Here is a 12,869-nt window from a genome sequence, read left to right on the forward strand (position 1 = left end):
TGTCTCTACGAGATGAAATTATTCTTTGTCCCTGGATTGTTTAAGTTTCTTGGTCTGGTTTCCGGCTTAAAACCGCTCTCTAATGTGTGAAACAAGATGCTGGATACATTCTAATATTTCTGTCAAGTGGATTTCTGCATTTGCCAAATAAATGATCTAATTCTCTGCCTTTGGTAAATGTAGAAATTGATTCCAGGAATTTCATGGCTACAATGAAACCCAGTGTCAGTTTGCGATCGGTTTATTCCCTTGTTCCCTCATTTGAATACAATTGTGTGATCAGAATATGATCACTAAACTATTGTTTTAGTCTAAACAAAGACCACAAATTGCAAGCTTGGGAACAAAAGTTTAGTTTCTCCAGGGACATCATCAATCAGGATATTTCCAGTCAAATGATCTGGCTGCACTCGCAGATGGCTTCCTAAAGACAATTTCTCAAGCTAATGTCTTGAAACAGGTGGCCTTTTTTGGAAAATGATCTATGAGAGCACTAAGATAATGCTGAAAGCTTCTGAAAACTTGCCATTTTTCCTGCCCTAAGGCCAGGCTGCAGCAACATAAACATCTAAACCATCTTGTCTTAATGACAGCCTTCCAAAGACGACTACAGACTCTGCAGGGAGGTACACAGACGCAGCTGGAGAACATAAACTCCCTCTTGTTTCGTCTAATCTGCATTTCCCATGGTGCCTGAGGGAAGTCGACGTCTCTTCCTGTTTCCTTTTGGAGGGGGACTTATCATACGTCTGTGCACTTGGGGCTACACCCATTTATTTTTGACCGGGGAAGAGGAAATGTGGGGGGTTTTTCTCGCCTTCTCCTCTGCTGACCTAAGACAGTGAAACTCTGAAACACTGCAATTACTCTGAGGGTGTTGACATAATTGTCTAGACTTTCTACCATCTCATTTGCAAACATTGGACTGTTAATGTCTGTCTACATGCACGGCCTTGTTTGGCTTCATTTTTACCCGTGTCCCATGTCTCTCATATGTATCATCAAAGTTTCATCTAATCTTAAAAGATTGTAGGCCCAAAGTGTAACTAATTGACAGATTCTTGAAACCTAGCTCGAATCCTTCACAAGCTACATCAACACGCACACTAACTGACCTGTGCAGAGTACTTTGCGCGAAGACGCCCTGCCTCGCAGCCTTTATCACAGACCCTCAGCTGTCGGGCCTGCTCCAGCTCCCGCTTCAGACGGATCCGTGACTCGTTGGCTTCCTTCATCTTCTTCTCGCTCTCGGCTCGCAGACGCTCAATTTCCTTCCTCAGGTTTCTCTTTGCCTCGGTCGCCTCCCGCAGCTTCTCCTTCTTGGCCACACGCAAGAACTCCAACTCCTGGAAAGAGGAGATTGGAGGAGTTAGCATCGAAGAGAGGGACTGTCTATCTGGGGTTTATACTTAGAAAAAAAAAAGTTGCTTTTAGTTTTAACATAATTTGAATCTATCATTGAGAAAATTCAGTGTCCCTTGCTGCTTATGCAACCACTGTGAATGCCAGTGGATGTACCTGTCACATGACTGTTTTACTTGGTTTCTGAGCTGTTGACACCTGAGAGCAGTGACTTGTTACAGTAGGCTGCAGTGTCCATGTCAGTGTTTACACTGAGCCAAGTCAGGGGTTAGGACAATGTGCGGGCTGACAGAAGTTAGGTTTCCTTCCTCTGAATCACTGAAAGACTGTGTGTGTGTGTGTGTGTGTAGTGGTAACACGCCCATCACCTACTTATGGGAACATAGCAGTTGGGACAAACATGTCTATCATCAAGCTTTGTTGGTTCCTACAAAAAGTGTGAAAAGAAACAATCCCCATTACACCCTTTACTCTACAGAGGCTTTACATAAGAACCCTTTTCAGTACCATCGGGGTTAGGGTTAGTTCAACTAAACACAGCAGGAATTATACCAGTGGGTTGTTTTAAAATGAGGCCACTGTTCATTTAGCTTTTACTGTAGGTTGGGTGGATTTGTGTTGCCTCTCCACGGGTCCTCTAAACACAGATGGAAAGTGAAAGTGGAATGCTGTCCTGCTGGAATCGCTTTTCTTTGCTCAGGATGCATTTTTTGTTGCTCACCCACACAGACTCCTTCGTCTGCTGCTTTTTGTTTTCAGTCCAAGACCAAAAATAAAAATGGAAGTCTGGCCTTTCCCTTTGCTGCAACATCCGCTCTCATTGTTATCACTTGCCAACTCGTGCTAAGCTTTGTGGACAGTGATAATGACTTCTAATCCACTTCTGCATTTTGATGCCGGAGCTCAGGTAATTTCCTCAGTGTGCTAACTTTGAAAAGTTTCTGTCTAGTCTTATTTCAAGAACGTAGGGGGAAGCTCAAGGTTTGTATGAGCTGTCATGGGCGGCTAGGGCTGGGAAACCCCTTTCTCTCAGGTAACAGTGATACACATCATGGTGCATTCACTTCAGTGAAATCATATACTATGTAAATATAACATCAGTGTGAGAATAGAGACATTTAATCACCAGGGTTGGAGATCTAAATACTGATGGCTATCAGGCTGTTGCTATGGGCAACATAGGAAACATAATTCTAAGTCATTGTTTGTATGATTTTCCATGTGTTGTGCAATTATTTGCCAAGAGTGTAATCACAGTTACACTGACACATTTGGCTGGTCGGTGGCCTTGAATGACGCAGAGGTTAGCTTAGGTAAGGCACTTTGCTCCTATATGTGATATGTTCATTGAAAGTCCACGTCAAGTCACAGATTACAAGTCAAGATGCTACTCTTTCCAGTCTCTGAATGACAAGCATTGAAACGACACAGCAACGGGACACTGTCCTTTCAAACCTGAATAGAAGACATGACTCAAGTCAAGGTCAAGTTTGTGACTTGATATGAGTGCAAGTTTCAAAGTCTACAGATCTAAGTGTTGGCTACGGAGTTGACGGAAGGTGTATTTTGTCACTCTTAACGAACACGTCATACTATTCGTACAATGATGTGAATGGAACCCTACCTGCTGCAGGCTGCGTTTGGCCTGCAGGGCCGATCCCAACTTCTCCTCCTGCTTCACCCTCATCTTAACAATCTCGTGCAGAAACTTCTCCTTTGACTCTTTGGAGTCGAGTCCGCTGTCTAGCGCCTGCCTCAGGCTCTCCAGCTCTGACTCCAGCCCCAGCTCTGGAGGGGTCAGGGGGGCTGCGACGGATACGGCTGCAGGGGCCGTGCCCTCGGCCGACGTGACAGTGTAGATGGGACCTTGGGCGCATGGCGAGCTCAAGTCCTTGGCTGAGCTGCTGGACGAGGTGAAAGATGGTGACGACAGGGAGGACAGGGACGAAGTGACTGTTGGGAGAGACCAGAGACACGAGAGAGGGTGACGTTTGTAGAAATGCTGAAATGTTCTGGTGGTGGAAATTAACTGACGTCTTTCCAGTTGTCAAGACTCAGTGGATCTTGTCAAATCAGGGCTAAATTTAGCTAGCCGGCTGAGCCCCGTCACAAACAATCTACACAAATAGTTGCTGGTATTGAGTTCTTTGCTTACATTCGTCACGGCTCTCCACTTCGATCTCCACCTCAGAGTCCCTGTCGTCCTGAGGCGGCTGGGGCTTGCTGGCAGCCGAGGACGGAGGGCAAGGGGCCTCTGGCGCTGGGGGCGGGAGCTCCCCTGTGGCTCTTCTCTTGCGAGGCCTGAAGTTGGCGTTGGCACCCTCACCTGGGGGTTCGCCTCCACTTGGGTGGGAGGTGCTGGGTACCGAAGGGGACATGGGACCCACCTTCCCCAGGGGCAGCGGTGTAAGGGCAACATTGGGGGCCACAGCTTTCTCCAGGCTCTTGTAGTTGTAGAAGCTAAGAGGAAACCAGATAATTTAACTGCATGTCTCATGATGTTTACGTGCAATAACCTAAATCAAGGTTACTTCATTAACAAGAGCTGGATTCTGCATGCAAGTAAACACAGCCAGTACCATATTGTATGGTCCAATGTGAACAGCCTATGCCAGCCAGGCTAGAGAAACATTCAAGTAAAGTGCCTACAGCTCTTTCCTCCCACTTTATGAGAAACTGGGCCAGATCAACTGTGATATGGTGCAGCCTGCGCTGGCATCACCATGCCAAGTGGGTGCCCACGGTATGAGTGTGTGTCAAATGTGTGTGAATGGTGGCGTGTGGGAGGCTGTGGTACAGTCAGACTTGACCCCTCTGACACCAGCCCACCCAGACAAGTGAGAGAGCATGCTGGGAGCTCATCAGATCCAGCTGAACAAAATGGCTGTCATATCTTGCAGTAAAAGCTTCTCGATATTTCATTGTTTGTAATTAAGTCAAGTGCTGTTTGGTTAGAGTGTCTTCCATTTTGGATCTGGTTGTCCTGCGCTGTGCTGGGCTCACCTGTCTCTCAGCAGGGCCAGGGGGTGACTGGAGGGCTCCTTATCACCAGCAGAGAGGTGGGGGGACCAGGGTCTGAAAGCTGAGGGCCTCTGTCTGGGCTGAATGCAGTTAAGCCCCTGAAAAAAAGAGATAAGTGATAATCTTTATAATCACAAGTAATAAAGAATGAAGATGTGCTTGCTCATGGTGGGAATCGTTGGGTCTCTGTAAATAATATTATAAGAGCAGGGTCTAGACCTGTTCTATATGACAAGAGCCCGAAGGTAACTTCTGTCATGATTCGGCGCTATATAAATAAAATTGAACTGAATTGAATTGAAATGACATTTAGTAATGACACAGCCAGAGAGCTCAATAACAGTTGCTCCTTTGTTAGGGCTGGATATCATTTGAAATTTTTGGATGCTAATGTTGAAATGATACCTGAGTTTACGTACTACTTAACATAAACATGTTATTCTACAAATTCCCTTTTCATTTAACAAAATAAGCAAAATTTCTCAAATCTTAAATATTGTCTAAGCACAAGCAGCCCTTCAATAACTTTGCCTAATTAAAATACAGTCTAAAATAGGAAAACATTTTGATTTAAATCAGGGAAATATTTGATCAAAGAATAAGTAAACTAAATTATGAGGCTAATGAGACGTTTGATACTAACTTTCAGTACCCGACAGTTTTGATACTTTGTGCTACAGTCACATTTCAGGGGGGAAAGTATTGAGGTTTGATACCCAGCCCTAGTAAAGGGGTTATCTAACCCTAACCCATGATGTCATTGTACTGAGGAAATTGTTTAATGATGAAATATTTCTTTATCTGCTTTCCCTCAACCTGCCAAATCCATCACCTGGTCTTTTGAGGCAGCTGTCGGAGGAGAAACAGAATTTTTGTTTTGTCTCTTCCATCAGGATTTTCTCTGCGTTTGGTTGTCTAATTGCCACGTAAAATCAGAATCAGAAATACTTTATTGATCCCCGAGGGGAAACTCTTCTGCTTCAGCAGCTCACTCTCATTGTAGATCCACAAAGAAGTTGTGTCTGATTCTGGGCGACTGAGAATATACCTGTAGATGTTTCCTCATCTAGTTTGTTGTGAAAGCTGTCTTTGACCTTGGGTATGGTCCAGAAAAGTGGGGGTCCACAAACAAAAAAGATGGGGGATCCACATCATGCAAATTAAGACAGTATAATATTTTAAGGCTTTATTTCTGATTAGTGATATATTCACTTATTAGTGTTACAAAGTGCTTTAGGTTGCACAAAATGCTTGCGATTCTTTTCATTGATTAAAAGGGTGTGTCATTGTGGGTAATCGTGCTATAGACATTGATGTGTTATGTGACTGGAGAGGGGATTAATTGTTGAACAGTATACTGCCATTCTAACCATATCTCCACGGTAGATTTTTTGGGGAATATCAATCTTCACAGGGGACATCCATCATTATATTGTGGTTATATTCCGTTACACTGCTGTCTCAAACTTCTCAGTAAGTGAATCCGTGGGGCTCGTGGCATCTGCAGTTTCCCCCTCTATTAGCACGGCATGCCAAATCTAAATTTAAGCGCTACCCTCATCCGAAAACGTCTGTATAATATTACATGACATCTCATCTCATGTACCATGCATCATCAACATCTCCTTCCTGAGCTTAGCAACACCAACCTTATTGGAGGCGGACAGGGACTGTAGCCAGTCGTGCTGCTTCTCTTTGTCAGCCAGCGGGGATTGCGATGGGAAGTCTTCATGTTTGGACTTTTTGATCGGGATGGGATCAGACACCTGGAAGAAAAGAAGGACATTTGTTTTAAGTTTTAAAAATGCAGGATAGCTTATACAAGTGAGGTCTGACTTGGAACCAGCATTTTTTCTTACAAAGACATTACGTGCTCATATGAACTCATGATCGGTACTACATTCAGTCTACAAACAGAAAAAGTAGCACTTCAAACAGGACTGAATGTACACAAACACATCCAAGTCAAATATTTTTCCCCACACGAAGTAAATGCACCGCGAGTTGCCCACTTGGCAGCTGGCTAAGGTCTGTCACACTAAAATGTCAGTGAACTGAAAATACACCCAACAGTGTCAGACAGACCAATAACTGTGTGTGCGTGTGTGTGTGAGGATGCCTGATGGGGGAGTGCCAGCGGAGGTGTCTGATAGCTGGAAGTGCGGGTGTGTTTAAAAGTAGGTGTGGTGTTGACTTTGTGTGTGTGTGTGTGTGTCTTTCCATGGCTCATGACCAGCCCAGAGGAGGCGAGAGGTGACTGGGGCAGTGTGTGTATATCTGTCTGTCATACACAGATACACCCATACAGACAGACAAGTAGGGGTTTGTTTCTCTTTCCCCTGCGAGGCTGGCTTTGTGGCTATGACCTCAGCCTCTCCAAGCTGTGACTGTCACTAGCCTTCACACACACACACACACACACACAAACTAAGAGCACTTGCAATGCATTTCTGATTGAACAGAGTGTGTTCACCTTTTTGGACCATTTTTAATGCTACATGGAATCTAATCAATAAAACTAAGTCCAACTGAGTAGAGATTGTACTACTTTGTATGGGTCTTATGTGGGAACGAAATGCAAAATATGAGTAAAAATAAAATAAAAACAGATACCTTTAAGATCGGGATTTAAAACACTAAAGTACTTTCTTTCCATGGACTTAAATTCTGACAACTTTTAGACTTTATGATCTTAGAGATACATTGTTGTTACGCCACAAATGTGATATTTTGTGAGGTATATAATATTTGTATTAAATGGGAATGCAAACACATGTCCTTTAATATTGATTGGATAAATGATTTGGCACTATTCAGCAGCAACAAAACACATGGAGGAAAGCTACGTGATTCTTACCGGCTACTGAAATGAAGTTCAACTTTCTTTAGTTGTGTTTACTTCTGGAAATATCATACATGTTCTCTGTTGTTCTCTCTCTCTCTCTCTCTCTCTCTCTCTGTGTTTAGAGGTCATGTGTTGTAGTGGAGGTCACATACGTACTGCAGCTCAGGGCAGGCTCTGAATATTTCTACAGGGGACATATTCACTCATGTCCACTCACTCATACGGTTCTCTCTCTCTGGTTCACTTCGTGGTGCTCTCTCGCCCTTATTTTCTCTCTCTGAGGATCTCCCTGAGGAATCTACAGCATTCAGCCAGCAAACTGCTGCAGTGCGCAGGAGCTGGCAGAACATGCCGTCACACACACACACACACACACACACACACACACACCACCCCCTGCGTGGTGTCAACAGGTGGTCATTTGTAATGGGGTAAGATACTCTCTCTCTCTGTCTCTCGACCATGTTGGCAGTGTGTCATGCTATGCCACATGTCTGTGTAATCAGAGCTGCTCTCACAGGAAAGTAGCGTGGCTAGACGAACAAATACCGCCGACGTGACAGCTGTCCTCGATCCACCATGGTCCTGATGTACAACTCCATGACTTTCAATGACTTTCCGTAACAACATCAGAGTGCTTCCAAGACCAAGAATGTTCTGGTAGTACACCTCTAGAAATTTCATGTTGTTAGAGAAAACTATTTCTGAAGGCTTCTATCTCTATCTATTACATTTTTAGTCCCTTTGAAGAGGTCCTTCAAATGTGGAAATTACTTTTATGGATTTATAGATGTTTCATTTTAAAGATCTCAAATAGGAGAGTTTACAGAACAGGACCATGTTTGAAGAGCTATTTTTCTATTTGTGAATAGACACGGGCACTTCAAGGCCCAAAGTGGAGGACAAACCTGGTGTCTTGTTTGTGAACGCCTTTGTATAGAATCTGAAGATATCGTAGTAATGAGTGCCTACACTGAGCTGTTTCATCTCAAGTACAGTTTTCTAAAGACTTAAGTTCTTTGCAGTGAAAATAAATGTGTGGACATTTTGACCTTTTTTCCCCAAACACCTGATACATTAGATTTATCATCTAAGCTCATACAGTAAATGTATTTGCCATTTTTTGAATCCAGCACATCCTTGTCTTCTGGTGTTTTGCAGTAGTTTTGAAAATGTTCAGGCTTAGGTTATATTAAAGACTAAAGTGCACCACAAATCGGTCGTGTCGTGTAGTGTTGCTCCACTCGATGCGTGTCAGCTGGTGTCTGTAGCGCAGACCAGACACACCGTACAGACACAAGAGAACGTCACGGGAGAGTAGCCGCGGTGTGCTGATCCAGAGAGTGAATGTGATAAAATTGCCGGTTTTATGGATAGTTGACATGGAAACATTTTCACCTCATGGAGGCGCTAGATGAAAAGCCAGGGGATCACCAGTCAGTAGGATTCATCCTCTGGGTACCTTAAATACCTGTATCAAATTTCATGCCAATCCATCCAATAGTTGTTGGAATATTATAGCCACACTGCTAGCATACCAGTAACTAAAAATGGCTCAAGAAATCACAACCCAAGACACCCCCGAAAACAGCTAAATTGTGTTTATCTTATTTCACTGGTCACAAGGCATAAGCATTGTTTTTATCATGGCAGAATAAATTCAGATTTTTTACTAAGTAGGTTCAAGTGAGCAAAAAGTGGGGTAAAAAGCGTTGGGGTTGTTGTATCTAGGAAAAAAGACAGACACTACAATGGTACAGAGGAGTCCTGGCTGCGGTTGGTAGGCTTGTGGGTTATCTAGAGATGAAGAGACATGTCCTACATATCAGGGCAGCAAAGCAGGGCTAGAGGCAAGAGGCTAGTGCCTGCAGTTCAGCCCAGAGAGTGGCAGATGACACACACACACACACACACACACACACACACACACACACACACACACACACACACACACACAGTGTTGCCTCCGGGCAAAGTCTCTGTGCCACGTGCCAGTCCTCGTCTCGTGGATTACCGGTTGCCAGCGCCGCGGCTTTCCATCAGGGTGAGATCCGGCCCTGGTAATCTTGGAGAGAGGAGAGCGTCGGGGGGTCAGCAATTGGCAGCTGAGCTTGTGGGGCTCAGCGGTGGGGGCTTCAGGGAGGGAGGAATCTGCATGTCTAGATTACTGAACAGTGGACCTGTGAGACATGAGGCAACCAGCCAGCCGGGGTGGGAATTCCTGTTCTCAAAAAACGGCTTGGTGATGTCTGTGGTACTGGTTCTCAGGGACCCTTGGGCTGGTTTCAGGTGATCCAGTGCAAAAATGAGGAGTGGTGTAATTTCACTATAATTTAAATCACTTGAAATGATCCCATTAGAGTGCATGATATCTTCCTGTGTGTGTCCCTGGGATTAAACATTATGAACTGGGGGTCTGTCGCTGAGGGTGTGTGGCATGAAAACGTGAGAAATCCTCCTCCGATAGACACACATGTGCACATTCACACACACACACACACACACACACACACACACACACACACTGTTATTGGAAACTTGACAGTGCTTTCCTGATAAGCCTCTGACTTACAGCAGGTGATAGACCTGGGCTAACTTCAAAGACACACAAAAATGTGTGTGTGTGTGTGTGCATGCATCCATGCAGTTTGCAGCCCACTCCCATTTATAATTCGGTGTGGATTACACAGCATAGACAGGATGTCACACTTCTAAAATAAGGCTTTCCGATTCGCCAAGATGTGTGTTAGACGTGCCCAGACTGCACCGTCTACACACTCCGCTTCAACACCTCACACTGAGAACATGACACCTCACTTCATCTATGCACTAGCATTACAGTGGTATCTGGGTCTGACATTGGCCTTTTATTCAAAGTCAGATATTATTTTATGACTATTATCCATGCTTTCAGTGAAGAGCTGCAGTGCTCTGTGGTCTTAGAGCTCATTTTTGGCATGATATTAGCCAAGCAAATATCAGTCCTGGACCTTTGAAGCGAGTATCTGTCAAATGCTAATTTACAGCCCCTTACTTCACACATGGCAGCTAGGAATAGTCCCTGCATGAGAAACTCACAAAGCCTCAAGTCATGGGGCAGCATATGAGGAAATAGTGAGCGGCAGGCTCGTCTCAGCTGCCATAGGGGGGCCCCATGCAGGGGCTCATGTGTGAGCACGTGTCTGGGCGAGTGTCTGTTAGTATGACTGTAATGTGTGTTTGTGTGTGTGTGTGTGTGTGTGTGTGTGTGTGTGTGTGTGTGGGGCAGAGACAGGATGGGTGGAGTGATAACAGTCTTCTCGGTTGAAGACTGTCTGTGCCTTTTGAAACCCTCACAGTTTCAGAACACTTCCTCTGTCTGCAGGCCATTGGTGTTTGTCACAGTGAGACAAACTACTACGAATAGCCTTTTTTGAACAATATGCACTAAAGGATTTCTTAAGGCTTGTTCCTTGATGAAACCATTTTTGCTGCTCCAAATCAGTCTTTTTGCAAGGTCCTTTGTGTCTCAGTGCTCTAATGCAGTGGACGTTCATGGATTTCTAAAAAAAAATTCCCCCAAGCCTTTCATGCTAAGGACATTCAAATGAATGTGCATTAGACCACGAAGCCCCAGCTGAAGAGATATTTCTACAAGAACTCCCATCTGAGGAGGAATCTGCAGATACATGTAGTTTAGAGAAAACATACATAACTGTTAGAAAGACAACTGGGGAAATGAAACCTCTATGTTACACTTTCACAGTGTTGACCTTTCAGCAGTTAAATAATACATTTCCTCACGAAATTGCAGACATTCTGAAAAGCTCTCAAAGACCCTTAGTGGTCCCACTTTGGGGAAACACTGCTATTTAAAAAACCCACAAGGAATGTCTGCAGTGTCCCAAATCAGCTGTGCTTTTGGGAAAAGCACTGCGTTCTGTATTCTTACCTTTTTAAATAAATCTGAAGTGTTGTTTCAGTTAGCAAGTAAACTGAGGAAGCAAAGGTTACACTGGGCTACAAATGAGTCAGTCAGGAGAGAGTTCATGGAGAGGTAATGGTAATGGTATAATAATAGAAAATGGCAGATTAGAGAATAGTCCAATAAAAAAACGAAGACATGTCTGTAGCATTCTCTTCATAAACACACCTGTGAGGTGAAGAGGAATATATATGTGTCAAACACCCCAGTAAGGCCTCTGATCAACGAATCCACCTTTCATTTCTATTTCAAGTTTTAATTAATTAGTTAGTTACAAGCAGTCAAGAAAGCAACACATTTGGAGGAAAGGTTATTCTTGAAAACTCGATTTCGGGGCATGAGGGCTGAGGTGAAACTGGCCTTATTAAAGTTTTGATGTGACAACTACTCAGACATCTTGTGGTGTTGAAAATAGGAGTGACTCCAAAAAACAGGCCTGCAAATTCTACCGGCTTTGAATAGAGCTGCTCTTGTGACATGAGGTAACACAGAGTCTACTTCTTGACACAACCTGTCATTTTCATCTACCCCCACCCCCCACCCCATTCGTCTATCTGTCTGCGTGCGTTTCCTGTGTCATAGATTACAGGATGTCCTCTACAAACAAGCAAGATTCCAGGCGCAGAGAAAGAAAGCAAGCAAAATAAGTTAGACAGAAACTTCGAGAAGCATGTGTAAACAAAGTGTCCGGAGAGAAAGGAGCTGCCAGTACAATCTAATGGAACAAGATGGCCGTCATAAACCAAACGCCCAGTTATTGCCGTGAGAATGTAACACCGAAAAGAAAACTTGTCAATTCAAAGTCAATAAGTAACTGTGTTCCACATTTCAGTTTGGCATACAAGTAATCCACCAAGAAGAAATTATTTTACTGAAATATCAACTTTTAAATTTGATTTGCCAGTTCTCCCCAAAGTATTACTCAAATAAAAATACATAATGGCTGAGCAATGTATGATAACTGAAAAGTCGTTAAGATTTTTTTGTTAAAGCGGTTGGTTTCGAAAAAATTAAATCTCACCTATTCAGTTTAACAACGCATTTATATGCAATGCCATATTAAATTGTTTTAATACTTTTTTTTAATACTGTGTGTATTCTTGAAAATGCCACTGATCACTGTTGCCATTTCCCTTGTTGCAACAAATCTTTTCTGCAGTGACCACATAATGTGACTCAGTGTCAAGACTGCCTGGCAGTCAGAGAGAAACATGGTGCTAAACAGGTTACCTAACCAAACATCCCCCTTAGACCAGACTAGGCCAAGATGAAAGGGCAAACAACCTGTTTTCTTTGCTCTTTCTTCTTTCAGGAGGGTGAACGGAGCCGCACCCTGCCTGTGACCTGACTTTGGCCTCCCTGCATGTCTTGCTAAGGGGCCCATAGTGGTGGAAAGGGAGGGGCCCTTCCTGGCTCATATAGCATCGGCCACAAAAACCCCACATATGCTGGGAAACAAACAGGTGTCAGACAACATGTCGTTCCACTGTTTATGCAAAAAAAAAAAAAAAAAGAAAAAAGGCTGACCTGGGACGCTCAGGTTCAAGGCTGAATCCATTAGCTTTTGGGCTCGGAGCAAACAAACTAGCTGTATGTAGCGCTTCAGTTCCCCCTGAGGTTTGAGCAGTTTTTATGTCTGCTACAAGCTGAACTGTTGTGTGCAGTGTTGGGAAGGTG

The 12,869-nt window shown here is 43.9% G+C and overlaps 1 protein-coding gene across 1 annotated transcript in view; it reads right to left on the bottom strand.

Annotated features, from left to right (window-relative positions):
- skia (v-ski avian sarcoma viral oncogene homolog a) overlaps positions 1 to 12,869 on the bottom strand; it is a 76,992-nt gene that overhangs the window by 4,388 nt on the left and 59,735 nt on the right. The window contains exons 2-6 of the mRNA XM_044210651.1: positions 6,033 to 6,149; positions 4,366 to 4,481; positions 3,518 to 3,822; positions 2,987 to 3,315; positions 1,116 to 1,346 (exon numbers count right to left, since the gene is read on the bottom strand). Of these exons, the coding sequence (XP_044066586.1) occupies positions 1,116 to 1,346; positions 2,987 to 3,315; positions 3,518 to 3,822; positions 4,366 to 4,481; positions 6,033 to 6,149 (1,098 nt within the window). The remainder of the gene's footprint in view (positions 1 to 1,115; positions 1,347 to 2,986; positions 3,316 to 3,517; positions 3,823 to 4,365; positions 4,482 to 6,032; positions 6,150 to 12,869) is intronic.

Source organism: Siniperca chuatsi, linkage group LG10 (genome assembly GCF_020085105.1).
Source record: "Siniperca chuatsi isolate FFG_IHB_CAS linkage group LG10, ASM2008510v1, whole genome shotgun sequence".
NCBI classification, from domain to species: domain Eukaryota; kingdom Metazoa; phylum Chordata; class Actinopteri; order Centrarchiformes; family Sinipercidae; genus Siniperca; species Siniperca chuatsi.